Source organism: Athene noctua, chromosome 23, assembly GCF_965140245.1.
Source record: "Athene noctua chromosome 23, bAthNoc1.hap1.1, whole genome shotgun sequence".
In the NCBI taxonomy this organism is placed as follows: domain Eukaryota; kingdom Metazoa; phylum Chordata; class Aves; order Strigiformes; family Strigidae; genus Athene; species Athene noctua.
In genome coordinates this window covers 2,390,355-2,417,899 of record NC_134059.1, presented here as the reverse complement: position 1 = coordinate 2,417,899, position 27,545 = coordinate 2,390,355, and the positions used below count along the sequence as shown (strand labels likewise).

At 63.2% G+C, this 27,545-nt stretch overlaps 2 protein-coding genes across 4 annotated transcripts in view; both read right to left on the bottom strand.

Moving 5' to 3' along the window:
- NAV1 (neuron navigator 1) overlaps positions 1-10,609 on the bottom strand; it is a 60,029-nt gene extending 49,420 nt beyond the window's left edge. For 2 of the 3 annotated variants that reach the window (XM_074925782.1, XM_074925781.1), the window contains exon 1: positions 7,605-8,414. In XM_074925782.1, coding sequence (XP_074781883.1) covers positions 7,605-8,286 — 682 coding nt within the window. In that variant the 5' untranslated portion in view covers positions 8,287-8,414. Of the gene's footprint in view, positions 1-7,604; positions 8,415-10,487 lie in introns of those variants that run through there. The other variant, XM_074925783.1, reaches the window with a different exon arrangement.
- Positions 10,117-27,252, bottom strand: LOC141969741 (uncharacterized protein ENSP00000471857-like). The gene is made up of 3 exons (XM_074925818.1): positions 27,197-27,252; positions 10,987-11,598; positions 10,117-10,588 (listed from the first exon to the last, which is right to left on the bottom strand). Exons 2-3 carry the CDS (start codon positions 11,571-11,573, stop codon positions 10,117-10,119), a joined length of 1,059 nt encoding a protein of 352 aa, XP_074781919.1. The 5' UTR covers positions 11,574-11,598; positions 27,197-27,252.
- Positions 27,253-27,545: the final 293 nt, after the last annotated feature.

Below are 27,545 nucleotides of genomic sequence, written 5' to 3'. Positions count from 1 at the left end.
AGCTTTGTCACACCTGGGGGCACAACCCTGCACAAGATGTGCAGAGGTGGGACATGCAGCAATCCCAGATCCCAACCATGCTGGCACCCAGCAGGGCTGGCAGTAGAAATAAAAGCACTTCAGCCTTTCCCTGGTGCTAAAGGTGTGGTGCAGCCCCTCAGCCATGCTGCAGCTATGACACTTCCCCCTCCAGCTCACACACCGCAGGCTTGAGCGCCCACAGCACGGCTCTTCCCATTTTCCTGAGTCGCACGAGAACGACCACAACCTCCAGCAGCTACAACGAGCTGCAGAGGACCTCAGCCACGAGCCATCCTTCCAGCTCACTGAGCAGAAGAGGTTCTCATCCCACAGCCAAACCCAGCCAACCGGCTGGTGAACCGATGGAGCTGGCGTGGAGCCCAGCCCTCCTGCCACATCACCTGTGGCTGCGAGTCAGGCTCGCAAACTGCCGAGGGAACTGCGGCTTTGTGAGCACAGCACAAAACCCTCAGCTGCAGTTCCCTACTGAAAGCCTCCTCCTGGGTCCCTCCTAGCCAGCTCACCATCCCCTCCTCACCTGCACTGCTGCTGGGTAAGATCCAGCCTGGGGGAAATGCAAGGACAGAGTCACCCTGCCTTTACATCTGCAAAAACGAATTTCGGGATTTGCCACGAATTCCGTCTATAATTTCAGGGAGATGCTTCAGGCCAGATTCCTGAAGGTACATTGGCCAGGGGAGGGCTGCAAAGCGCTCACCTCGATGAGCAGGAGGGCTCTAAGACAGAGATAACAAGGCTGACACGAAATGAAGAGGGATGTGGAGTGAGTGAGCATGACCGATGCCTGCGCCAGGTAGTTGTGGAAAGCTCTGTGCTCCCTACAGCACTGGCACGCTCACGTGCTCACGGTGGTGGAGGCATGCGGCCCTGCTGCAGGACACGCCTGCGCTTCGCCGGGCAGCGCAGGGGCACGTGCCTGCCCGTGGTCTGCCCACGCAGCACCTCCAGGGAGCTCACACACCGTGCTGGCCCCTGCGCCAGGGCCACGAGGCTCTCAAGTCACCTCCTGCCTGCAAGGCTGCTCCCAGGAGCGAAAAAAATGTCCTGCCTGGCCACGCTGTGCTTGTGCTGAGCTCCCCTACATGGATTCCAGCAGCTCCTTCCAGTGGGAGATGAATCTCAGCCTTTCTCCTGAATTAATAAAAAATACATTACTGCCTCAATTGGATAAAACAAATAACAGTGTAATGAATGAAAGAAACACTCAATCGAAACAAAACGTAGAAGAAATGGATTAGAGGAAAGACAAGCACATCAACGGGCATGCTGGGCACTGCTCTTCAGTGTCACACCCGCCTTGACACAGGCACATCTCCATTTGCACAGCTTCTAATCTCAGCCCTGCAATGCAGCATCCCCTGCCTTCCCAACTCCCCTCCGCGCTCGGCTCCCCGGCTCCGAGCTGCAATGCAGCAGCGTGGGAAAGCTCTGCTCCCGCTTCGCCCTGCACCCCTCCACCCCACTGCGAGGCAGCGCCGAGCCTTCCCGGCCGGGCTCCTGGCCTCGCACACACTCTGCCTTCCCAAGCTCACCGCCTCCCAGCCGGAGAACCGGCAACCCCTCCCCTGGTTCCCCCGGGAGAGCCGCTTCAGGCGCCCGCAGGAGGAGATGACTCTGCAGGGTAGAGGATACAGCAGAATCGCACCGTATCTGATCTCCCACACCCCACATCCCCACGGCTCCCTACGAGACATCCTCAAGGTGCAAAGCCTGGAGAGGACAAGGACTGAGCTACCCCCGCTCCACCCAGCGAGCAGATCCAGACTCAGCAGCTTCACTGCTGGGCTCTAACCGCAGCTGCCAGGAACACACACGGCCCCGGGACGTGGCTGCCACCGCGCACGCAGGGCACCAAATGCCACACGCGTGGTGGCACAAAGGATGCTCTGGACTGCACAAGTGACTGCACAAGTGCCTGACACTGCAGAGCCGGGTGAGCAGCGTGGGCTGACACTGAGACCACAGCCCTACAGAAAACCGCCTGGTCACCCCACAGCAGGACCATGGCTCAGCTAGGGAAGCTGGGAGCACCCGCTGGCCACAGCAGACGGGCTGGCACTGGAGGCTGGCGTCACTCGCAGGTGACACACCTCAGAGGGTGCACGCTCTGGCTCCGCACTGAGCTGGAACAGATCCTCCCCCGTGCAGCGGGCACAAGCATCAGCCAAATGCTGTCCTTAGATGCTCGAGTAAGAGTGGGCAGGGAGGACCAGGGAAATTGCTGTCTGGCACCACAAGAAGCTGCATAGGAAGGCAATGAGCTGGTAACCTAAATGGGCATAACAGGGTGATGGCAGAGGGGACTCATGCCGGGGAGGGGCTGTGGGCAGAGAGACAAGTGTCACAGCATGAGAAACCAAAGACACAATGCTGAGGAAGAGGCCATCAGGAAGGGACTCTCCAGAAGGACCTGCAATTGCCACTAATTCCCCAAGTGTCACCCCAGCTGGAAGCACATTGCTCATGAGGCACTGGGACCAGGCAGGACCCATGGGTGTGCTTCTGCAAGAGCAAACCATCCCAGGAGCCCTCAGCAGTTGCTCTCAGGGGACAGCAAGGCCTTGAGAGGACATCGCCCAGGCCCCACTGTGGTCACATCCCACCAGCAGATCCCGAAGAGCATTTCCAGAACTGCATACAATTTTGCATTCATTTACATATTTTCTCAGTGGACAAATGTTGGATATGGGGGCAAGGGACAGGCAGGCATTGGGAAAACTCCGTTTGAACAGCAATTTTCAGGCTTTTTGGGGAAGGAATTTGTTTCAGCAGTACATCCCCAAATACCTTTGCCTTCAACCGTTTGCCCTGCCACTTTTCCATGGGTAATTTTGAAAGACAAAACTGGATTATTGGGGTTTTTTAGCACTTTCTGCACTGCCATTATCACTGGAAATGTGGCACATCCCAAACAGCTTCAGCAGAAAGTTCTGGGGCCCTCGGGTCATGTTTGTAGACGTTCTCCCCAGTGACTGCAGCCATCTCAGCCAGAGAGACGAGACACCTCCTACTCACTGTCAGCTCATGAAAGCAGGATGGAAGCAGCAACACGACCATGTACCTCCCCCTTTTCTCCTCACCCCTACCCCAAACACAGGAGTCCAGCTCTGTGGCCAGAAGGACATAAATCCCCACCCCAACGACCTCGTCACACAGGCGCCATCACACAGGGGCCTTAAAAGAGGAATAACGTTAGTGTGACAGCAGTATCAGGACAGCCACCCCACTTTACGAGGCAATAACTCGTTCCCGTCACCGTGAAGAGCTACTTGGTCTCTGACCTCCTTATGGTCTCCTGCCAGGGAGCCTGGCTATTGCTGCACAGTGCTGCAACGGGCCCGTTAGCATTTAATTAAACAGCCAGGAACGCCGTGGGGCTGAGGTGCTCCTTTAAATCCCATACCATGTGCCTGGCCTGCGAGGATGGCCATCAGGAGGGAAGCTCCTTGGGAAGGGATACCTTGGTGAGACCATCTCCATCGGAGCTGGGAATGTGCTTGCACAGGACATGTCAGACACCAGCCAAGCATCTTTCCTGCACTGTGGTTTCTTCTTAAAACTGACCACAGCCAGATGCAACGTGAAGCTCCTGCCTTCAAGGAGCCCACCTTGCCCATACCAGCCCCTTGGCTCTACCCCCCACCACCGACAGGCTGCCAGCACCCACTCTCCAGCCAGCTGCCTGCCTACCCTGCCCGGGGCACTGCCCTGCCTGCGTGTCGGCACCGTGGAGGAACCAGGTCTCCACAGGCACATGCTGCCCGCCGAGGACATCCCTGCTGGGCCTCTCGGGGGAGGGTGGCATTGCCCACTCGCCGCCAGCCGAGGGCTGCAGGAGCGCAACGGGTTACATCCACACCTGTGGAGGCTGGCAGGGCTGCAAAGACTCCTGCAGCGAGCACTTCGGGGAACACCATCTCCCCTAGGATCACACGTGTGTCTGCCTGGGCTCTGGCCCACGCAACACTCGCCGCTTATACGCTTACATGAATTAGCAGGCACTTAAGAGGCACCAGGATGGCCAAGGAAATGGCTGCAGAAAGAAGCTGCTGGCTCTCGGAGGTGCTCTGGGGAGCTCTAGGTAAGTGCAGCAATCATGCTGGGCACCGCACCCCAGTGCTAACGACCTCGCACGCAGCCCAAATGCGCCTCTGCACCTGCACGGTCTCACCCGCCGCTCACGGAAACAGGCACAGCGAGCTCTGCACAGCGAGCTCTTCCACCACGCTGGCCACGCGCCCTCCGTACCCTTCATCCAGTGGCCTGGCACTGGGGTAATTAGCAACCCCAGTTGCCAGCCGGCTTTGATGAGAAGCCTCGGTCTTTGGTTGACGTGAAATGTATAATTTAGATGATGGAAATAGCCTCTACAAAGCACATGTGGTTGCTGTGTCCCAGTGACCCCTCCCATCTTGCATAGACTGCTCTGCTTTAAACGTGGTTACTTCTCCAGCAGCTCTACAAAGGCTTCGGTGCCATCAAACAGATGACACAGCAGCAACAACCAAATGAGAGGTAACATTTGGCCACTACTAAATAAACTGTATTTTTGGGCAGCAGAGGCTTGGGAGTGCTTCTGGCAGGAGAAGCACGAGGTGGAGATGAGAACGCAGGTGTGGAGACCAAAGACACACAAGGTCTCTGCAAGCCATCGTGTCTGGTGGAGCCCAGAGCTTGGGTTAGGCAGAGGCAGCACAGGCTTCTCAACACAGGTCAGCAGTTCAAGGACAACAACATCTGCAGAGGCTGAAAGTCCCTGTGACTCCTGCCTCTTTTTTCCCAGCACAAACCAAGCTTGAGGGTCTTCTTGTGCCACTCCAGATAGGGTGTCCTCCAGCAGACACGGCCAGACAGCTCAGGCTGACGCCAAGGGGATCATGATCTTGCCAAAGGGATCCATGAAATCAGCAGAGAAACTTTCCTTCCCTCCCAAGCACCTCCTGTAGCAACCAGGAGAAAGCCCCTTTCCTGGCCCTACTCACCAGCCCTAGCAGGGCGTGAAGGCTACTCCCCTGAGCAAGGGGGATCCCGTCCCTTCTGGGTCCGTTCCCCCCCGCAGGAGGAACCTCTCCCTTGAGGATCCAGGTTGTGGAAGGTACCACTACCCCTGGAGAAGGTTTCATCTGCCTGGATCGCACCAGACAACAAGCAAAGGGGTCAGGACCAGAAGCTCAGAATGTGTCCAGGCTCGTCAATCCCCAGCCATGGTTCTGCTGCCTCCACCACTGTCATGCTGCTCCCTCCCCTGCACATCCCCAAGCTCCTGTCAGCACCCCCAGCACATGGGCTGTCAAGGACGTGCCAGGCCATGGCTGGCTTGGTTAAGTAGGTATAGCTCAACGGCACAATCCCCATGAAGGTGAAGCACAGCCCCACGGATGGAAAGCCATGTTTCAGCAAGGTTAAGCTCCCATCCTGTCTACCCCAGGCATTGTCCCCACCCCACACTGGACAACCAGCTCAGAGGCCCCACTGCAAGAAGCCCAGCAGTCCGTACATCTTGGAAAATTACCTATTTCGGCAAATACACAGAGCAGATGGGTTCAGAGGGCAAATTCAGCAGAGTTTGACCCTCACAGGCCAGGTGACCAAGCCTTCAGATGGTACATGCAGTTCAAAGGGATGCTCAACACCTCCCAAGGTCAAGGTCGGCCCTGACACAGGCAGGGGCTAAGCAACCACGCCAGAAACCAAAGCAGGTGTTGGGGCACTTTCACAACCCATGGTCTTCCTCAGCGTGTGCACAAGTCCCTGTCCTGCAGGCAGGATCTCTGGCACTCCAGCAACTGCCACAAACCAGGAGTCACTCCCACATGAGCCAGTCCTGCACCCTGGGGGAAGCAGCAAGAATTTCTCTTTGGGGTGCTGAGGAAACCCCCATCTAAGAGCAGAGCGTCACAGGGAGACACTGAGATCCCCCCAGGCACACCAACACCAGATCCATTAGTCCCACAAGTGACAAATCATCCCGCAATCCTGCCCTGCTCCCACGGCATCAGGTGTTACGCTGGCATTAGGGCTGAGGATGGATGGCCACGAGCCCAGGCCCCCGCAGCCCCCGCTGCAAGGCTGACCTCACACGTCCAGCCTGCTCCTGCCTTGAGCTCACTCCGTGGTTTTCCACGAGCGGCTTGTGCAGCCCCAGGGAGCCCCGGGGTGCTCCAGCAGCTGGGGCAGACCCCTGGCAGGGAGACGATTGGGCACGGTGCGTGCCCCACTACTGCCGCTCCCATGGGTGTGTGCGGCCAGTGATGGGTCTGGCGGCTCCGTGCCTGTGTGCCCGCAGGTTGTGTCCGAGCCCCGCACTGGAACTGGGGGCTGCAACACCCTGAAGGCTCGTGGAACGGCAGGGAACCAGATTCAGCCAGCAGAGCTTCACAGGCGCCTGACTCCGGCACGTACTCCAGCTCGCTCCACCTCTGCAAACCTCCCCCACAGCCCCCAGCCAGGGCGAATCTCTTCCCTTTCTCCCCACGGCAGAGCTCTGCCCACAATGCAGCCAGGAGAAGGCACCCCAAGGCAGCTCGCCAAGCGCCGGCGAAGCTCCTGGCCCCCTAAAAGGGGCTCCCAGGAGGGAACTGGACACACCAGGGCTCCCGGCCCTGCCTGTACCACCACTCCCCCCTGCCACCAACCACCAGCGAGTGCCGGGAGAACCACGGCAGCTGTGGAGAGCTCGTTTGCCACCTTCTCACGTCAGTCTGCCAGAGCAGAGCTCTTTGGAGCCGCAAACCCCCCCGTGACCCTTGTCCAGCCGAGCCCACTGAGCCACAGGTGCTGCCGGGACGCAGGAGAGGGTGGGCTCCAGCGGGAAGCAGAGGGCTCCCGAGCTGCTCCCAATTCCTAGAGGTCAGCACACAGCCACGAGGGCTGGACACGCCACCCAGTGTCGTGCCCACGAGGCGGGCAGCAGGTCCTGAGACCGGGGGCACAGCCAGCACCGGGCGCCAGCGCTCCCTGCTCGGATGAAGACCCACCACACACACAACGAGCTCTCAGCCGCGCAGGCTCCGGGATCAAACCCGTCGGCAAAGCAGGACGCAGGAGCCGCAGGCTGAAACCGCCTCACGCGCACCCTGGGGCAGCCTTCTTGGAGGATCCTCCTCGGCCAGAGCCCGAGACCTGGGAGAAGCTCTGGCCCTAAGGCCTCCTGCCCAGTGCACAGGCAGCAGCGCGGTCCCTACGCACCGACACCTCCGCCGGCAGCCTCCCGGCCAGAGCGGCCAAGGTCGGCCCCGGAGCGAGACACCCGAGAGCGGGAAGCGGCTGCGACGCGCGACCGGGCACCGTCCATTGTCTTGGGTGGGGGCAGACACAAGCGGTGACCGAAAAGGCACATGGGGGAGGACAAGCTCGACCGCCACCTGCCATCCCTCGTCGTGAGGGGGCTGGAGACAAGGCGAGAGGAGGCTGAAAGCGCCTTCCCCCTCAGCGAGGCCGACGGCGCCGTGTCCCTCAGCACCCCGGTGCCTTCCCCTCAGCGCCGGGGACGCGGCCGCCGCCTCCAGCGGGTCCCTCCCGCCATTTCCCCATCCCCTGCCGGCGCGACGGCCGCAACTCACCCAGCATCTGGCTGAAGAGAAGCTGCTCCAGGTCGCCCAGCACCGTCACCACCAGCTCAGGGTCCACCTTCAGGTAAGGCTTCTCCTCCGAGCCCGCCGCCACCGCCGGCCCCTTCCCGCCCAGCAGCTCGTCGTCGCACTTGCCGCCTCCGCCGCTGCCGCCCGCCTCGGGGGCCTTGCTGAGGGGCTTCACCTCGGCGTAGGGCCCGCGGGGGATGCGGCTGGGCTTGCCGGCGGGCGGCGGCTTGGCGGGGCCGGCGGGGCGCGGCGGCAGCAGCGAGTGCTCGGAGCGGGACAGACTCCGCGACATGGCGGGCGCCTCCCGGCCGCGGGGGCCGCCGCCGCCCCGGCCGCCCCCCCCCGCCCCCGCCCCGGTTGCCGCCGCCTTGGCCATGTCGTCGCTCCAGCGGGGCTCGTAGAGCTGCCGCTTCTTCTCGGCGTCGGTGAGGAAGGCCAGGTTGGTGAGCGACTTCTGCTTGCGCAGGTTGGAGCCGGCCGGCAGCCGCCCCTCCGCGCTGCTCGCCTTGAAGACGCGCAGCTCCGCGCCCCGCGGCCCCGCCGCCGCCGTCGTCGCCTTCGCCCGCTTCGGCATCACCGCGCCGCCGTCGGGGCCCCGCCGGTAGCCGCGCTCCTCCTCGCCCAGCTCCACGTCGGGAAGGCTCTTGAGGTTGCTCCCCAGCATCCCCGCGCTGCAACCATTTAACCCGCCGGGCGCTGCTGCTGCTGCTGCTGCTGCTGCGGCACCGAGGACACACCGGGCGAGACAGAGAGAGAAGCGCCGTCAGCGCCCGCCCCACCGGGGCGGAGCGGATCGGGACGGGGAGGAGATAGGGGGGAGGGGGATACGAACGGCGCGGCCCCACCTCGCTGCTCCGCCGCCGGCGGGACACTGCGAACCAGCGGAATGTCAGGGGCAAACAAAAAGGGCCCGCCCTCCCCCGCGGCCTCCCCCGCGGCCTCCCCCGCGGCCGGCTGGCGCGGGCAGGGGGCGGGGCGCGGCGCGCGCGCCCGCGGCGGGGCGGGGCGGGGCCGGGGCGCGCGCGGGGAGCGGGAGCGCGCGGGACCCCCGGGGCGGGCGGGGCAGGAGCCCCCGGGCGAGGGACGAAGCCGGCGGGGCGCGGCGCTGCCCCCGATGTCCCCCGCGGCCGGACCCCCCCGCCCCCGGGGCAGGGAGCTGGGGGGTGGGTGAAGCCAGCGGGGGGGTCACGGCCCGGAACCCTGCGTGTGGAGCACCCCCTGTCCCGCCTGCCACGGCCCCCACACCCAGCACTGCACACCCGTCCCCCGGGGGGCCAAAACTTCCCCGTTTCAGCCCAAACAGTGCAGGAAGAGCCCAGGGTGGCCCCAGGAGCCCCCCGAGGGACGCTGTGGCCCTCAAACCCAGCGGGGCCTCTCCAGTGATCTGGGGGAATTAAGGGGAGGGGGGAGGGAAGAGGGGGAGTGGGATCTGGTTATCATCATTTTTCATTAATTACCCGTCCCTCGGGAGGGGTGAATTAAGTCTATTTGGTGACCTCACGCAGGCTGCCATGGCAACCGCCGGAAAATATTGCATTAGAGCCCATCACTATGCTGCCGCGATAAGGAGCCAGGAGGGCCGGGGGCGGCACAAGCCCCCCATCCCGGCCCCCCGTACCGCAGCATGGCCTCCCCGGGCCATTCAGGGTGCAGCCCATGGTGATGCTGAGAAGCCCCAGAATAACCCGACCTGGATGGGACAGCAAAGGGTGGCCAAAAAAAAAGGGTGCCTAAGCCACCCTGCTGCGCCCCGGAGCCGCTCTGAGTTCGGGGCTTTTACAGCCCTTATTGAGCTACGAGGCTATTGCCTGGATGCAGGGCACGCTGGTGAGGTAAATCTGGAGGTGTCATGTCATTTTGGGGCTGTCAAGGCGACTCCTGGGGCCTCCCAAAGTCCCCTGTCCCCTTTGGCAGAGCCCAACAGAGCCCCACAAGGTGCCATGGGTCGGGGTGGAGGCGTGGAGCAAGGAAAAGGATCCGGCCCTTTCCCCGGCACTGAACCAGCTCAGCCTCATCCCAAAACCTCCCAGAAAATCCTCCCGCTCACCACTGGTTTCAGTGCTTCCCAAAATGGGGCTCAGCGCTGAACCCCGTTACCCCTTTGGCTGCAGGGTGGCGGTGCTGGAGCCCCACTGCAAAGCTGGGCTGTGCCGTGAGCCACCACGGCTCTGACCGACTTCTGTCCCTTCAAATCACTCGATGAAGCTCCCAGCTCTTTTTTTTTTTTTCCCCTTCCCTGAATATCCCTGGAGCATCCCACCATCCTCCGCTGCCGCTGCCCTGGCAACCGCCACCCCAGCATCTCCTCCAGCAGCCGCCCCCCCCGAGCAAATGCCAGAGGGGACTGGGGTGTCCCCAGTATTGCAGCAGGGAGCTTGAATTTGGGCTCATTCAGCCCCCGGGAAAGGGGGTGTACCCGCGGTGGGTGTGGGGAGCCAGTGGTGCTGTAGCATCCGCCTCCGCGCCGGCTCTCTGCCGACTTCTTGGAAATGGGTCATTCCTGGAGCTGGCTGGGACGGAGCCAAACGGGTGATGTCCCGGCGGTGTCACTGGAGGGGACGGTTCCCCGTGCCAGAACCGCTGTGGGGGATGCTGATGCCCGGGTCAGGCCACACTGCCGGGTGCAGGGTTTTGGCCATGGGGGTCGCCGGATGCGGCAGCTGCAGCCGTGCTGTTCCCAGGGGAGTCGGGGCACCTCCCGCATGGGGTTCCCCCCAGCCGCCCCACCGACCTCCATCCCCGGCTCCCGTTCTGGCACGGGGCCACATAAGTCTGAGCTCCGGCATGAGCCTCTGCCCTCCGGCACCGTCCCGGCAGCCCCCCGGCAGGACCCCCTCATCCCCAGCAACCCCCCCCCAGACTCACTCAGGCCTCCGGCTTTGGGGTCGGGGTCAGGTCCCTCCGCAGGACCAGGGCACTCGTCACCAGGCGCTGTGGCCCTCTTCTCCTCCTGGTGCTCCTGCAGCCTGGGGGCAGAGCGGGGTGAGGGTGGGGGAGCAGGGGTGTGTCACAGGGTGCAGCCACCTGAGGACCCCCAAGAGATGGAGAAATGGTGCCTTGAGCTCTGCCGGGGTTTGGGGACAATGGTCCCAGGGCAGGGAGGGTCCAAGGACACCCCACTCCCCACTGAGACCACCCCCTGCCCTACAACAGCTCCCATGGGTGCCCCAGGAGCCCTCAGCACCTCAAACCCAATGGGAACCCTCCTTTAGGGGCAGAGCCCCCAGGCCCAACCCCACCATTCCCCATGGCCACCCCTGCTGTGCCTGCCTGCCTCCCCCTCTCCCTGTGCTCCCCTGTCACCATGTCCCCCTATCCCCATGCCCCCCCCCGAGCCCCATGCCCCCAGTCCCCAGGGACTCACCGGTACTGGAAGGGTGCCACGGTGGCGGTGATGGGATGGCTGTGGGGGGGACCTGAGGAGAAGGTGATGGCCCCTGACCCAAACACGGGCCCCCTGCCCTGCGAGCTGCCATGGGGCTCATCCCCCATCCCCTCCATGGCCACCCCACTGCCCTTCCTGGGGGACCCCCCTGGTCGCCCCCCACCCCTGCTCTGCGCAGTGGGGGCTTTGGCCAGTTCAGTGGGCTCCCCCACCCTGCCTGCCCCTCTCCTCCCACTACCCACTGCCTCTGGCCACTTCCCGGGGGACACCAGGGGTCTTGCTGGGGCTTTCTGCCCCCCATGGAGGGGGATGCTGGGGCTGCCCTCCCTGCCCTTGGCCAGCTCGTGGCCAGTGGCTCTGGCAGCGTCTTTGGGCTTGAGGGTCTTGGGGCTGGGGGCTAGAGCCTTCCCTGGCCGGGGGGACAGAGCCCCATGGAGGACAGGGGTCTCCAGCATGCTTGGGGGGGCCACAGCATGCAGCTTGCCGTGAGCCGTGGCACGGGGCACCGGGATGGCGGAGGCATAGTGGCTGCGGCCGGCAGGGTTGACGTTGGCCATCCCGTTCATCCTGATGAGGCAGCTGCCAGCAAGGCTGTGGGGGGAGAGGAGGTTTGAGCAGCGCCTGGCATGGCGAGGGGGTGAGCGTGGGGGGTCACCCACATCCCCTCAACCACACCAGACCTTGGGCTTGGCCCCCACTGACCATAGGTGCTCAACATCCCCATTCCGGGAGGAGACCACTGCATCCCACACCCCAGGGTGAGGGGTCACGTGTTGTCCCCAACAGGGATCCAGAGGGCCAGGGCACACATGACAGTGAGGTCCTCCCCCAGGGACCCTGTGTAGCCCCAGCCCCCAGGTCCCTCTGGCAGGTTCCTGCAGCAAGGCCACACGGGCCTCACCACAGGCAAGATGGGCCCCTCTTGGCCACCCAAAACCTTCTCATAGTTGCCAAAACCACCTCCTGGTCAACCGAGACCATCTCCTGGCCACCCAAGACCATCTCCCAGACACCAGTCTCTTGGCCACCTAAGATCATCTCCTGGTCATCCATCTTCTGATCACCCAAGACCACCTCCCAGTGACACGAGGACCGCTCTGTCACCCCACTCTTCAGGCCATTACTGATGTCTGAGACCCATCTCTGCCCCCCCATCCCCAGTGTTGCCCTATGTGGTGCCAACAACCCCATCTCACCATGCTCCTGCTCTCATCTTGCTCCACAGTGACTCTCCCTGGCAGCACCACCCAGATGGTGCCCCACATCCCCTTGCCTTGGCATTTTGCTCCATGCAGATGAGGATGGGGACTCACTGTACCACCCCATGCCACCCAAAGCACCCACAGGCACTCAAGGCCATCTTTGCCGCCACTGGTGACAGGGACATCAGCATGGTCACAGCGAGTGGAGAAGTTCATCCCTCCTGCAGGCAGAGCAGAGCTCAGCAAGAGAATCAACAATGGAGCAAAGCTCCATCTCCAACCACCTCCCAGCTGCAACCCTCTGGGAAAAAAACTCTCAAAACTCAAAAGTTTTCTCCAGGGGACGGAGTGGTCTCCAGAAAGATGAGGAGATGTGGCTCCATGGGCACCTGTGCCAACCTCTACTCCCTTGCTCTGGTACAGCCGCAGTGAACCGAAAGGCAAACAGACACCAGGTGCCACAAATCTCCCAGGACACACGTTTTGTGGGTCACTCCAGCACGGTTTCACTCAGCCTCCTTGAAGAAAAACCTCTGGGGAGAGGAGCAGAAGCTTTTTGGGGTCCTGGAGCATCCAGGTCAGCCCCCTGCAGTCCCCATCACCCCCAGGGGGGTTTCTCTCCCCGGCGCTGGCTTCAGGCCGGGTGGGTGCAGCGAGCACAAGTGGGGCTTTGTGCAGCCGCCCCAGCGAGCGCTTCGGGGCTGCTCTGGAGCCGAACGCAGCCGTTCCCGGCAGGCTGGGGGGATGCTGCCACCCAGGTATGGGGCCGCACACAAGCCGCTCTGTTTGCAGCCCGGGACCAGCATCCTGGCTGCCTTTCAAACCACCCGGCTGAGACAGAGCTTCTCCGGAGCTGGAGGAGGTTTCTTGGCAAGCTGTGGGGTGAAGGGGGATGGCGCCCATCACCCACTGCATCTCCTGGTGGAGGGTGTTGCATAAGCAAGATCCAAAAATGCCCCCAACGGCCCAATTTTGCCTCTTCCCCAACCTACAGCTGCCCTGGGCCCTGCTCCCCTCAGGCTTTTGGGGGGGCTGTAAGGACCAAGCCTTGCCCAACATCCCCCACAGCGAGTCCCCAGGGGTGGCCACGTCCCTGCCACAGGCAGCGCTCAAGTAAACACAACCAAATTCCCTTCTGCCAGACCCACATGAGCTGGATCACTTGATCAACAGAGCTGCGGGTCACGGGGAGAAGGGCTGATGCAGTGGCAAGATCTCAGCATCACAGCACCAACTCCAGTGCCATCAGGAGCTACAAAGGTCTTTTCAAGGCAATTTTAATTAAGGGCAGAAGGGAACCGGCACACACAGCTCCGGGCTTGCTCTTGCTGAAGCCTCTGAAATGGCCGGGGAGGTTTTCTCTCTCCCTACATCCTGGCTCAGATGTCTCTGCCTCCCCTCTCCAAGGCCGTGGCCCCGAGTCATGGAACTGGTGGATGGAGGAAGCCCCGGGACAAGGCATTTGGGGGTGTCTGGGACTGATCTGTCCCCATGCCGCTGCGTGGGGTGAAATGGAGATGGGCACTGGGGCTCTGCCACCCCCGTGCTGGCAAATCGGTCTGGATCTGGCCCTGGTGGGCAACCCCAGGCGCCCGTGAGGGGCCCTGTGCTGGCACCAGTCTGCACCCAAGGGTGCTGGGGGCAGGCGGCAGGAGCCAGGCAGGGGCCATGCAGGGCTTTCCCTGCACCCGTGGGATTTCCTTGCACCCAGAAGGGTCACTCCTGGGAGCATGGTGGCGAGGGCTCAGCACCCAGCACCCAGCACCAGCCAGGAGGTGGAGACCAGCACATCCCTGTGGGCACAATGCTCCCAACGCTGCTCTGCAGCCCAACCTGCAGCAAATGGCAGCAGCAACCAGCTCCCCTCAACCCTTCAGCCTTTTTCCAGGTTGTGCCCTGCAACTCACACTTACAAACCCCAATTCTGCACTTTTTTTACTCTTTAACTCAGCCCCTTGCCCCAGGAGCGCTGTGTCTGTGGCCAGAGCTGTTCATGGCCTTGAGCTGCAAAACACCTTGTGCAAATACTGATGGGGGTCGACCTTCCTCCCCATAAGTGCAAAGATGCCCGGGATGGGGCCATGAGCCAGCGAACCTCTGGCCTTGCAGACACGAGTGGTTAAACCACCAGCCACAACTCACCAATTTCACCCTTGAGGTCCCTTGCACGAGCATCTCCGGCTCCAGGGGCTGCTGCTGGCAGGTTTTCCCCTAACACGGAGGGAGATCATCTGCCATTGCCTCCATAAAGCTGGTCTTGAGCTCCTCTTAACTAACTCAGAGGCAAGAAAGAAATCATCTGGGTTTATGCTACGACCTTACCTTCACTATCACCTTCTGAGAGTTGCCAGCATGCAACACACCTCTGGTCCTGACTGATCACCAGACACATGGCATTGGGGCTGTAACCAGGTTTTATAGATTTTTTTTCTCAGTTTATTCACTTTGGACTTCCCTCTCAGGGACACAACTTCCATTTCTTCTCTCTGAGCCCACCAGCAGCCACTTCGCTGCAATGCCACGGCTGCAGCAGAAGCCAAAGCTGCCGCGTTGGCCACAAAAAAATCAATCCTCCTCTTGTGCTTGCAGGGCTGAGGTTTTCCAGGAGATGCCAACACCTACTGTGAGCCAGGCTCTGAGCCGTCCCCTCCCCGCAGCACAGGCCTTGGGAGTCTCAGAGGACACCCATTGCTTCGCTGCACCCGGCATGGGTGACCCCTCCTCCCGGGTGACGCGGGGGCTTCCCTGGGGCTGGGTAAGGGGAGATGTGTGCGGCCCTGCTCCCCCAGGCTGTAACACCAGCCAAACCCTCGGGCTGGGGTCCTGCACCCAGGGATGTCATTAAAAGGATAAACCAGAGCAATTTCCACCAAGTCCCTGTTTCCCCCATCAGCCTCAGCAGGAGCTGCTCCTGTGCCAAGCAGCCCTCCTACTCATCCCATCATTTTAGTAACGAGCACAAACTAGAACCATTCCTGGGAGACATTCAGCCCATTCTTCTTCCAAATTCTTCATTTGCCTCCAGATTGATTTCTACCTCACCCAAACTCTGCCCCCAGGGAGCAGATCCCCCCTGGCTTGTGCCCCACATGCTGCGGTGGCAGGGGAGCGGGCGAACACCGTGTCACGCTGTGTCACACTGGCGTCCTGCCGCCGCTTTGCCCAGCTAAAGCAGGTTACGGCTTGACCTAGATAGACACAGGCAGCTCCTCCGCAATTAGCTCGAAAGGGAAATGACTTTCTCCCTTAATCCAACCTGGCCACAGGATCTCTGTGTGTCTCTCTCTCGGGTACTGGCTGCTGCTCACCCTCTGGGTAACATGAGCACAAAAAACTTGCACCTGATGTTTTAATTCTGGGACTTCCAGCTGCCAGATGAGTTTTTGACCCTGTCAGCTCCCCGTGTAACAACTTGGGATCACTGGGTCTGGTGCTGGTGGAAGGCAGCAAATGCACACAAGATATTTTAGCACGGGGGATACTTTGGAGAAGTCACAGCAGTGCTGAAGGCAGCAGAGCCCTGCCTGGGCGCCAGGGCTGAGCCTCCCTGGGCAGCAAGAGATGCTCATCTCCTGGTCGGGGGGAGGATGCTCATCCCAGCTACCTCTAGAGCTCAGGTCTGGAGCTCTGGTATCTACTGGCTCCAGAACTGAACTTGACCTTTCCCTGAATTGAAGATGTTTAAACCTGGAGACGAGGTGGTTTCTGATCCCTTTGAATGATGCCATCCACAGAGACATGGGGTTCACACTGAAGGAAAATGAAATAGCCTTGGCTGAGCCATGTCCTTCATCCCAGGACAAACACAACCCAGCACATCCCTGAAGGCATCTCCTTCAAAGTGGCATCTGCTGTGCTCGGAGCTCGAGCTACTTCCTCAGCCTGGTGCCCAAATGCATCTCACACGTGCAATTTTGGCAGCCAGAAATTAATACAGGGACCTGGAGGCCAAGTCTCATTTCATGTCCCCATTTTGCACGTGAGTGGTCACTGGAGCATCCCTGGCATAAAGCAGATCCACTCTGGAGCCTTCTCTCACAAGAGCAGAGCTGGGAACAGCGGCTCCCATGGCTCTGGGTCCCCCCCGGCCCCGCAGGGGCTGCGCTACTCCCGGCTCTGTGCCGGGGCTATGCTGAGCGGCCGGAGCCCCTGGAGGGATCCAACCTCCAGCTCTCCCACGGTCTTGAGAGGACAGCTAACAGCTCTGCAAGCGTTTCGCTCTGTTCCTGAAGTGTTTTGGGGTGACTTTTATAAACCAGATAATATTCACTTCTCTTATCTCTCGCAGCTGCAAAATCCCTGCTGGGGAAGAAACTTTGTCCTGCACCCCTGGGATAATCGTGGCAGCAGTCTGAGCATGAACACTTAGTGATGCAAAAAGTTATTGAACCCTTCAGCCTCCGCTGGAGCCTTGCTGCTGCTCCGTGCCTCAGTTTCCCCACCCTGACACAGCTTCTGCTAGGGTGAGAGAGCTGAAATCAGACTGATAAATAGGAATCAAGGAGGATGGATCTTTCCCTCGGTGTGTGGGGCTGCAGAGCAGCTCCATGAACTGGGAGCCAACCTGGAGACACCCATGGGACCAGCAGCAGGGGGGTGGGGGGCTGGAAGTCCCTGGGGAGGTGCTTGGGGGCTGCAAAGCATCCTCAGTGTCTAAGGCTGAGGAGGGAGGGGGGCAGCCCAGGGGTGAACCCCCATGTGTGACTGGCCCGAGGAGCTGAGACCTTGCCAAGGGGCAGACCCCGGAGCCACGACACCCCTCGAAGCTGCCACGTGCACCTCACAGCCCTGCGCAGGATCCGGCCCCGAGCTGCCTGCAGGGATGGCTCTGCTCCAGCGCGGCCTCCTGCCCGGCACGCTCGGGAAGGATGACAAAGAAAAGGCTCCTTGTAACACAAGGGACATAAAACTTTCCTAAGAGAAACAGAGGGAGCAGGGGCAGGAAGGAGCCTTCAGAGAAGAACAAGCTGCCGATTCAGCCGCCAGCCCCGTCTCCCCGGCCCCCGCACCCTGGCCGAGCCCTGGCCTGCCCCCAGCCACTGTCACTGCCTGGGACATTGCCACCACCCGCACTGCCGGGGCCTCGGGCTGGGTCCTTCCCCCGGGAAGGTCTCGCTGCTCTCCTCTCCCTGCCCCTCCGGAGGGGCAATGCTGCGGCTGCCTGGTTCGACGGCCCAGGCCGGGCGCAGGCAGGTGGTTCTCCTGGGCACAGGCAGCAGCTGGGCAAGCGGGTGGGCGAGGAGACGCGGGCAGGCGCAGCTCTGCCTGCCCCGGCTGGCTGCTTCCCCACAGCACGATGCCGGGGGGCTCTGGGAGTTGCTGAGAGATGAGTTGCGGGCTGGGACGGGCGGAGAAGGACAGAAACCGCCTGTTGTCAGAGCAGAGATGCCCAGCCCTGTAGCCACAGCACTAATCTCTGCTTTAGCCACTCCATGGCAATCCCATTAAGCATTTAGCCTACTTTAATAAAACCTTGCTCTGAGCAAAGTTTCGCTCTCAGCTGGACCGACAGCAGCAGTGTCTGCCACCAAAAGCCCCGCATGTGGCAGTGAAACAGAGCTCTGCCCAGGCTGGACGTTGTCTGGCACAAATCCTGCTGCGGGGATGAGGATGGATACTCCGGGGCTGGGACAGAGCCCGGGAGCCCTGCAAGGGTCAGTGTGAGGGTCTGAAAGTCAGTGTGAGGGTCTGAGGGTCAGTGTGAGGGTCTGTGTGAGGGTCTGAGGGTCAGTGTGAGGGTCAGTGTGAGGGTCTGAGGGTCAGTGTGAGGGTCTGAGGGTCAGTGTGAGGGTCAGTGTGAGAGTCTGTGAGGGTCAGTGTGAGGGTCTGTGTGAGGGTCAGTGTGAGGGTCTGAGGGTCTGTGTGAGGGTCAGTGTGAGGGTCAGTGTGAGGGTCTGAGGGTCAGTGTGAGGGTCTCTATGAGGAGCCCCGATGCCGAAGGCCTCTCCCTGGCCACAGCATCTGGAACATCCCGGCTCCTGATGCCATGGGCCACGCGGCCCCATGGCCCTTCCCTGTCCCACCACCCCGTCCCCACCTCTCAGGCCTGTCCCTGAGGCCATTACTGCCTGTGACATCCCCTGAGCCCAGCGGGGCGCGGGGGAGATGGAGGGCTCGGGGCAGCGGTGTCCCCTCCGCCCGGCAGGACCCCCCGTGGGGGCACATCGGGGCTGCCCGGTGCCGGCTCGGGGTGGAGCAGCCAGCCCCGACCCCCGTCCGCACCCCGCTGGGGCACCGGGGGCGGCCCCGGTCCGCGGCGCTGGGGACGTTCAGGAGGCGCCGGTGCTGGACAGCTCCGCCCCGCGGCACCGCCCCCGCCCGGTACCACCCCCGGCCCCTGTCACCCCCCGGGCAGTGTCACCCCCCGGGCAGTGTCACCCCCCGGCCCCTGTCACCCCCCGGGCACTGTCACCCCCCGGGCAGTGTCACCCCTCGGCCCCTGTCACCCCCCGGGCACTGTCACCCCTCGGCCCCTGTCACCCCTCGGCCCCTGTCACCCCCCGGGCACTGTCACCCCCCGGGCAGTGTCACCCCCCGGCCCCCGTCACCCCCCGGCCCCTGTCACCCCCCGGGCAGTGTCACCCCCCGGCCCCTGTCACCCCTCGGCCCCTGTCACCCCCCGGGCACTGTCACCCCCCGGGCAGTGTCACCCCCCGGCCCCCGTCACCCCCCGGGCAGTGTCACCCCCCGGCCCCTGTCACCCCCCGGGCACTGTCACCCCCCGGGCACTGTCACCCCCCGGCCCCTGTCACCCCCCGGGCAGTGTCACCCCCCGGCCCCTGTCACCCCCCGGGCAGTGTCACCCCCCGGGCAGTGTCACCCCCCGGCCTCTGTCACCCCCCGGCCTCTGTCACCCCCCGGCCCCTGTCACCCCCCGGGCAGTGTCACCCCTCGGCCCCTGTCACCCCCCGGCCCCTGTCACCCCCCGGGCAGTGTCACCCCCCGGCCCCTGTCACCCCCCGTCCGGGCCCTTCTCCGCAGCCGGTACCACCTCCCCGCCTGGTGCCTCCGACCGGAGCCGCTGTGGCCTTCCCGGGCCGGTATCACCATCCTCGGGCGGCACCGCCTCCCCCAGCCAGTGCACCCCTCCTCTGAGCCTGTGCCCCCTTCCGGATCCGGTGTCCGTCCCCTCCCCAGGCCGGTGTGTCCCCCCCGGGCTGGCAGTGCCCGCACCCTGCCCGTGGCCAGTGCTGCCTGTCCCCTTTGGGCCACCACCGCCCGCCCGGGGCCAGCAGAGCAAGTCCGCAGGGACCAGCGCAGCCTGTCCGGGGTCACACAACCCCCCTGTCCTGTCTGTCTGGGGCCGGTACCATCTGTCCAGAGCCTCGTGCCATCTGTCCCCCCAGCAGCGCTGCCTGTCACCTCCCAGTGTCCCCAGCACCCTTGGGTGGCCAAGGCAGGGCTGCCCCGCTGTGGGGTAACACCCCGCTGAACCCCCTCCATGTGTCCCTGACACAAAGACCCACCGGGGAGGAGGGTTTGGGTTGTGCCTGGGGGGGTCTCATGCTCTCCTCAGCCTTCCTGCTCCCTCTGTGGCTCAGGAGCCGCCAGGCGCCACAAAGTCCAGGGTCGCCAAAAAGCAACATCTCCCACTGCATCTCCCAAAATCTTCAAACCCCCCCAAAAACCTCCCCAAATTCTCCCCTAAACCTTCCCAAAACCTCAGTGCTGCCAAGGGCCCGAGGATCCCCCAGCAGACCCCCCCAGGCCGGATCAAGGTCTGGGCCAGGAGCCATCCCGCAGCCCAGTGCCCAGACGGGAGACATGTGGATAAACTTCCGTCTGGGTCAAAACTCTCCGAAGCTGATCACGTAATTTCTTTAGCCCCACGTTCCCGTCACATCACGGACCTGGCCCGTTGCTCCCGGGATGTTTGAGCAAGAGCAGATGTCGCAGTGTCTGCGTTCGCCCCCGCGGCCGCCATACAGAAACGGCCCCCCCGGTCAACAACCCTTGAATCCTGGAAGCTCCCGACATGTTTTGGCTCTGCTGAGCGGGGCGGTGGGGGAGGCAGCTGCACAGTGGGGCTGTGAAATGCATTAACTCAGCAGAAGCTGTCACGTTCGCACGCGTACGTGTGCGGTGTGATGGTCGGGGGGCGGCTGAGCTTATCTTCACAGAATCACAGAATCGTCTCGGTTGGAAAAGCCCTTGAAGCTCCTCCAGCCCAACCATGAACCTCACCCTGACCCTTCCCAACTCCCCCAGATCCCTCAGCGCTGGCTCAGCCTGACTCTTCAACCCCTCCAGGGATCCCGGGGACTCCCCCCTGCCCTGGGCAGCCCATTCCAACGCCCAACAGCCCCTTCTGCACAGAAATCCTTCCTCAGAGCCAGCCTGACCCTGCCCTGGGCAGCTTGAGGCCATTCCCTCGGGGCCTGGCGCTGGGGCCTTGGCTCCAGAGACTCATCCCCCCTCTCTGCCCCCTCCTGGCAGGGAGTTGCAGAGGGCCAGGAGGTCTCCCCTCAGCCTCCTCTTCTCCAGACTGAACCCCCCCAGTTCCCTCAGCCGCTCCCCAGCAGACCTGTGCTCCAGACCCTGCCCCAGCTCCGTTGCCCTTCTCTGGACACGCTCGAGTCATTCAATGGCCTTTTTGGGGTGAGGGGCCCAAAACTGAACCCACTCAGCGAGGGGCGGCCTCACCAGTGCCCAGCACAGGGCTCAGATCCCTTCCCTGTCCCTGCTGGCCACGCCAGTGCTGACACAAGCCAGGATGCCATTGACCTTCTTGGCCCCCTGGGCACACTGCTGGCTCATTATCAATCCCCCCCAGGTCCCTCTCTGACTGACAGCTCTCCAGCCACTCCTCCCCAAGCCTGTAGCCCTGCTGGGGGTTGTTGTGGCCCAAGGGCAGCCCCCGGCATTTGCCCTTAGTGAAACTCCCCCAGTTGGCCTCAGCCCATGGCTCCAGCCTGGCCAGGTCTCTCTGCAGAGCCTCCCCACCCTCGAGCAGATCAACACTCCCACCCAACTGGGTGTCATCTGCAAACTGACTGAGGGTGCACTCGATCCCCTCGTCCAGATCATCAGATCTTCTCCCATCCGTCCCGGGCGGTGCATCCCTGGCACCCCCAGCACTCACTGATGAGCCCCTCGCTGCCGGTCCAACACTCAGTTCTCCAAGCCCACAAACACGCACAGTGAGGTCTTGGGGCTATACAAAAAAGTCATTTTTTCCCACCAAAGAAGGTTAAGGATTTAAAAAGCGCTGCAGGGAGTGTGAGGTGGGTAACACAGGGGATGCAGCAAAGGGCTGGGTGTAACATGCTCCAAAGCAGGATCTGCCCCCTGAGGGCAGAGACACAGAGCCTGGGGTGGGGACGTGCCATCACTGTGTCCCTCCCCGCAAAGCAGCTGAGATGCTGCCAGGACATTTTTAGATGCCAGATCTGCTTTGGGTGATGAACCATGTGAGGGAAAGTCAAGCCATGGCTCCAATTCCCAACTGAACCCCCCAGTCACCCCTGGTATGGACCATACCCACCATGAGCAAAACTTCCCTGGCTGGTCTTACCTGGGCAAGTGGGACAAATCTCCCCTCGACCTGATAATCCCTCGCATAATAAATCAATCCACTGCTCTCGCAGCCAGGGCTCTTCCCAGCCGCATTTGCACCGAGAGCCCTCACACCTGGTTGTACCCCAAGGGGTTTTCCCTTGGGAGAACCAGGGATTTGCAACGGAAAGCAAAAGCCATGGGGAGCCCTTAATGGGATGAGTGGATTTTCCAGTGAGCTGCAAATCTGCAGTGGCTGCTGGCAAATACCTCCCCGTGCGGGACTTGGGGGGCTGCAGGGGGTTGCACTCCAAGAGTGAGCGGCTGCCTGACGCTACCAGACTCAAGTGACACGTGGCCCAGAGGGAGACACATCCCCTGGGGTTTATCAGAATGACCCTAAGTGTGTCCCTGATGCCACTGTCCCCAAAGAGCTGAGGACTGCCACTTACACATGTGGCTGGAAGAGACAGGCAGGGGCTGGCAATGACCCCCTCGACCCCAGCACCTTCCCATCAGCCCCAGAGCAGGCAGCAGCTCCTGTCCCACCACCCTCTTACACCTGAAATGAAAACTCCTGCTTCCGAGGGATGCAGCTAACGGAGCCACCATGGGTCCATCACGCCCGGAGGATGCCTGGCTTTCCCCAGGCAGAGCCCGAGCATCCCTCGAGCATCCCCCGAGCACGCCTTGAGCACGCCTTGAACACCGACCTGCCCGCAGCGAGCAGCCCGTGCGAGGATGGCAGCTCTCCTGCCTTCCCCCTTGCCCACCCTGCGGTGCATATCCCCTGCCACGGACGCCCCGGCAGGGAGCCGAGGGGCCAGCAGCGAGGGAGGGCACAGACCCCAGCGGGGCGAGGGCCAGGGGAGGAGAGGGGGAAGGGGTGGAGGAGAAGCCGTGACTTATCGCCCGGCCCGGAGCAGGGGGAGTTTCCGCTGCCGGAGGTGACGCTGTGTGGCCGCATCCGCACAGGCCCCGTGGGGTGGGATGAGGATGGGGGACGAGCACAAAGCCGGTTCCTCCAGCTCCCACCTCTGGTCCTCCGCGGGAGTGAGAGAACCCAGAGAACCCAGGCAAATACCAGGGGGCGTTAACTCAAGCACTGGCTCCCACCCCAAAGCCGCTCCCCACAGCACAGTCAAGACCTCCGGAGCCCAATTCCCACATCCCAGCAGTGAGAGGATGCCAGGCCGCCACTGCCCCTGCCCCAGCTGCCTGGGGGCCTGTCCCCACCTGTCCCCTCCCTGTGCGGTGCCTTGGGGTACGCCAGCCCCTGGTGCCTGCAGGGCAGCGCCCGGGCTCCCGGCTTCATCCCCCCATGACCGACTCCTGCCCTGGTGCACAGCTGGCGTGAAAGGCATCTCCTGCAGCAGGGGCACGGCTGAGTCCAGCCCCAACCGCGGGAGCCGCAACATAAATCACGGCGGGTTAAAGCACCGGTGAGTGCCGGGGGGTGACGCTCCCACGTTTACATGGGGACACATGGTGACCGCAGGTGGAAACAGAGTAGGAGCCAGGGTGGCACCAGGACATTCAGTCGAGCCTTTCTGTGACAGGGGTTTGCAAGATGTGACCCAGCGATGAAGCAACATGCAGCCAACTGCAGGTGCTCAGGGGAACCCTGTGCTGAATTGGGGCGACCCAGAGCCCTGTCCTGGGGGACAGCGATGGTGCTACAGGTAGTTTGGGGGCTGTGCTAGGATGGGGCATTGACCAGACAGGTTTGGAGCAGCACTAGGGGGACCAAGTCCCACAGCCAGAGGCAGCTTCACCCCAGCTCCTGCCCCTCACATCCCCCCAACCCCCTGGGATGCAGCGAAGCTCCAAACTCCCCCTCATGCTGCTCAGCCAGGACCTCTCCTCCCAGTTAACAAAAATCCTGCTTTCTCCAATTATTGTCAATCCCGTGATGGCATCAGTGGGTGCTGACTGCCAGCGGCTCCTCCAGCCCCTCTCCCCCTGAGCATCCCCTAACCCAGGCAGTTAATCCAGTGGCAGTGCCCGATGCCCATGACACTGCCCAGACCCCGCAGTGTGGCCAGCACAGAGCTCATTAGAGGTCACCAGAAAAGCCATCGGAGCCTGCTGGGACAGACTGGTGGCTGATCTGTCATCTGGAAGCACTTGAAGAGGACCCACAAGTGTTGGCAATTTGGCACCCGCCTGCAGCCTGTGCCTCAGTTTCCCCATGAGCTGACATCAGTCTTATCACCTCCTACAGCCACCAACTGCCCCAGCAGGTCCCAGCTCCCCAGAGCACATTTCTGGGGGCTGGCACTCCTCTGGGCTTGGTTAGGGTGGTGGCATGAGTTGGGGTTTCCCTGGGGACACACGGGATGGCCGGCAGAGCCAGCGTGGTCCCAGCTACCTCATCCTTGAGGACCCATCCCTGTCACTGCCTGGTTCTCCCCCTGCATGCAGTACAAAGGGCTGTGGGAGCACAGAGGGTGCTGTCCCCTGCCACCACCCAATGGACATCCCAGCCAGGTGACCAGGGACTGTCACCATTTCCCAGCAGCGGGGTCACCATCGTGGTGGGGATGGACGCTGAGGACTCCTATCTTATACTGGTGTTCCCATCCCAGGTTGATGTCCCCATCCTGTGTTGGTGTCCCCATCCCATACTGGTGTTCCCACCCCTGGCTGATGTCCTGATCCCATGCTGGTGTCCTGATCCCAGCAGACATCCCCACCCCCAGTTGATGCCCCCCTGTCACTTTGCTGGTGCTGGAGCTTGCCAGAGCTCCCCAGGGAGTGGGTGCAGGTGAGGGCACGTCTCACCGGATCAGTGAACAAAAGTGACTCTGTGAAGGGTCACGGGCACGGCCGGGCACCCCCCTCCCCACAGCACCAACTCCAGCTCTCCCAGCTCCGCACGGATCCTGGTCCAGCCAGGGAGGAGCAACGTGGTCCCAGGTCCTCGCCTGCCGGGTGCCAAGCCCGGTGGCACTGGGGAGAGGACAGGGTGCCTGAGCCTGGTGGCACCACGTCCTGTCCCCACGACAGCTCCAGCCAGGCCCAGCAGTGGTTGGTGGCTCAGCCTGGGGGTCCTGGGGGCTGCAGTGGCCCCACGGGGATCAGGGGTCCAGCCAGCCCCAGGCTCAGTGGCTGCACCCCGAGCACCAGCTCAGGGGGGTCACCTCCCCCCCCCCGTCTGCCTGTGACCCAGGGACCGTGTCCTCCCCCCCGGGGCCGGGGCCCCGCTCCCGTCCGCGGCCGGAAACACCTTTTTCCTGTCCATGGGGCTGCAGCATGGCGGGGGGGTGCAGCAGGAAGAAACCTCGTGTCTCGGCGGGTTATTTATAACCTGCTGCCAGCGAGGCTGCCGGACCAGCCCGCAGCGTCCCCACTTGCACCCCGAGCCCTGCTCCAGCCCCTGCCAGCCCCATTCCTCACCCCATCCTTCTCGCCATCCTTGTCTCTGCCCCTGTGTCTGTCCTCATCCCCATTGTCCTCTCCATCCCATCCCATCCCATCCCATCCCATCCCAAGCCCAGCCCTCTCCCTGTCCCTGCACACCAAGACTCAGCTTGGAGACCCCCTTAGCAGAAGGAGGTGGCCCAAATCCTGCCCTGGGGACATCATTCCCCTCCCAACCACCACCAGAGCTCACCCAGCACCATGCTCCTCATCCCACCCTGTCTCCCCCCATTCACACCCACCCTGGCCCCTTGGGAACGGGTTCCCTGTGCCAGGGACAGGTGACAGGGCCAGATCCAGCCCGTGTCCGTGTCCCAGGAACCTTTTGTCCCATCCAGTCCCAGGATAACATTGGGGGTAAACTGAGGCATGGAGCTGGCAGGGTGAGGAGGGCACTGGGGTGGGCACAGGCTGTGAGCTGGATGAGGGGAGCTGCAGGGGGATGTGCGGGCAGAGCAGGCAGAGCAGGCAGCTCTCGCCCACCCATAGAGGCCGCGGGCAGCCCTGCGCCCCACGGCACTGCACGGGCAGTTACTCAGCGCCTGCAAAATGACTCAGCCAGGATCCGGCCAGGCCAGCTGGGACTTCCTGACTCAGCTTCCCCGGCTGCAAAACTGGGGGGGATCCAACCCCACCTTTCAACAACACAGACACCAACATCCTCCGCTGGGGATTGCAGGGAGCTCCCCCCATCCCTGTGACCCCTCCTGGGTACACCCGGACACTCTCCAGCACCAGGGATGACGGCAGGAGCGGCTACTGCAAAGCCCTGGGGAGCTCAGGCAGCACCCCAGCGACCGTGGGCAAACCCTGCCCGCGTGGGGGCATGCGCTTGCCCGCTTGGGGCTGGCCAGGGCATCCGGCGGGGACGGCTGTGGGACCGGCAGCCCGGCACACCCAGGCTCCCTGGCTGTCCTCCCAGTTGTTTTTTTCCTAGGTGAAATCCAGGAAAACAGGAGTCCCGGCACATACACGCTGCAGGTCTTCACGGCTTCCCTCCTGAGGGGTGGTGGCACTTTAATGTCCCACGGGGGACATGGCCCGTGCAGGAGTCACCTCTGCTTTCCCCCTGTGCCATCGCGAAACCCGGCTGTGACGCTGCCAGCTCCTCAGGAGCCATCCCGCGTGGGGCCTGGGGACGCTCTGCCACCACAGGGATGCCCGGGCACCCTGGCCAGTGAGCCCCTAGGTGGGGTGGCCGGGGTGGCCGAGCATCCCTGGGGTGGCCAAGTATCCCCGGAGGGGCCAAGTATCCCCGGAGGGGCCAAGCACCCAGAAGGGAGAAGCCATCAGGCTCCTGGCCCCTTCGCTATTGGTGAAAACAACATTTTAAAAAAAGACAAAGTCCCCACTGCCCTCCCTGCTGTCCCCATGCCATCTCTCTGGAGAAGCCTCCCCCATTTCGGCAGCCCCCGTGCCTCAGTTTCCCCTTTGTGGACACTGCTGTCCCCCCCCGGAGCTGGTCTGGGGAGGCAGGGCAGGAGCAGGCAGCACCGGCACCTGCCTCCAGCACCGTGGTGGCTTCCCGCAGCCCCCCTCTGCCGTGGCTGGGGACCCCCGCTTGGGGCAGGGGACACCGGGGGGCACAGGGGAGGGGACACGAGGGGGCTGCCCCAAGTGCCAGGCGGCACCAGCCCCCCCAGCCGCTGCCTGTCACCCCCCGTCCCCGGTAACCCGCCTGCCATGTCGCCGCTGGTCCCCGCATCACGACCCCCTCACCTCGGTCCCCACCGGGGTGTCCCCCACCATCTGCCAGCCCGGCAGGGTGCCAGGGTCCCGACGGGGCGTCCCCCACCACCGCCGGTCCCCACCAGGATGTCCCCTCTGTCACCACCGGTCCCCGCAGGATGACCCCCATCACCCCGGCGCCACTGGAGTGTCCCCCATGTCACCGCCGATCGCTGTCGGGGTGTCCGCTATCACTGCCGGTCTTCGCCGGGGTGGGGTGGTGTCCCCTCGTGCTTCACTCCCGGTCCCCGGCGGGGTGTCCCCCCGGTCCCCCCCCGCGATGTCCCCCATCGCCCCGGTGCCCCCGCGGGGCAGAGCCGGGCGGCCGGCGCGGCACTCACCGCTGCCTGCGCCCCGTCCCGCCGCGGGCAGCGCCCGGTGCCGCCGCCGCCGCCGCTCGCAGACTGGCGGGAGCGGCCGAGGGACCCCGCGCCGGGCCGGGCCGGGCCGGGCCGGGGGAGGAGTCGCGCAGGCCCGTGCCCGCCCCCGGCCCCGAGAGGCGGCTGCGGGGCCGCCCCTGCCCCGCTCGGTCCCTCCGGGCCGGCCCCGCCCGGCCCCCGCCGCGCCCGGTGCCGCTCCTCTGCCGGGACGCGGCGCCTGGAACCGGCGGCGAAGCCTCAGCCAGGGATCCCCCGCGGCCCCCCCGGACCCATGAAATCCCCCCACGGACCCCGCGGATTCCCCGCCCCC

Excerpts from the sequence above, each read along its gene's own strand:
- LOC141969741 (XM_074925818.1), bottom strand. The coding sequence starts at position 11,573 with ATGAACGGGATGGCCAACGTCAACCCTGCCGGCCGCAGCCACTATGCC. Across the intron at positions 10,589-10,986 it reads GTGGCACCCTTCCAGTACCG|GCTGCAGGAGCACCAGGAGG; the intron begins GTGAGTCCCTGG and ends CTCTGCCCCCAG.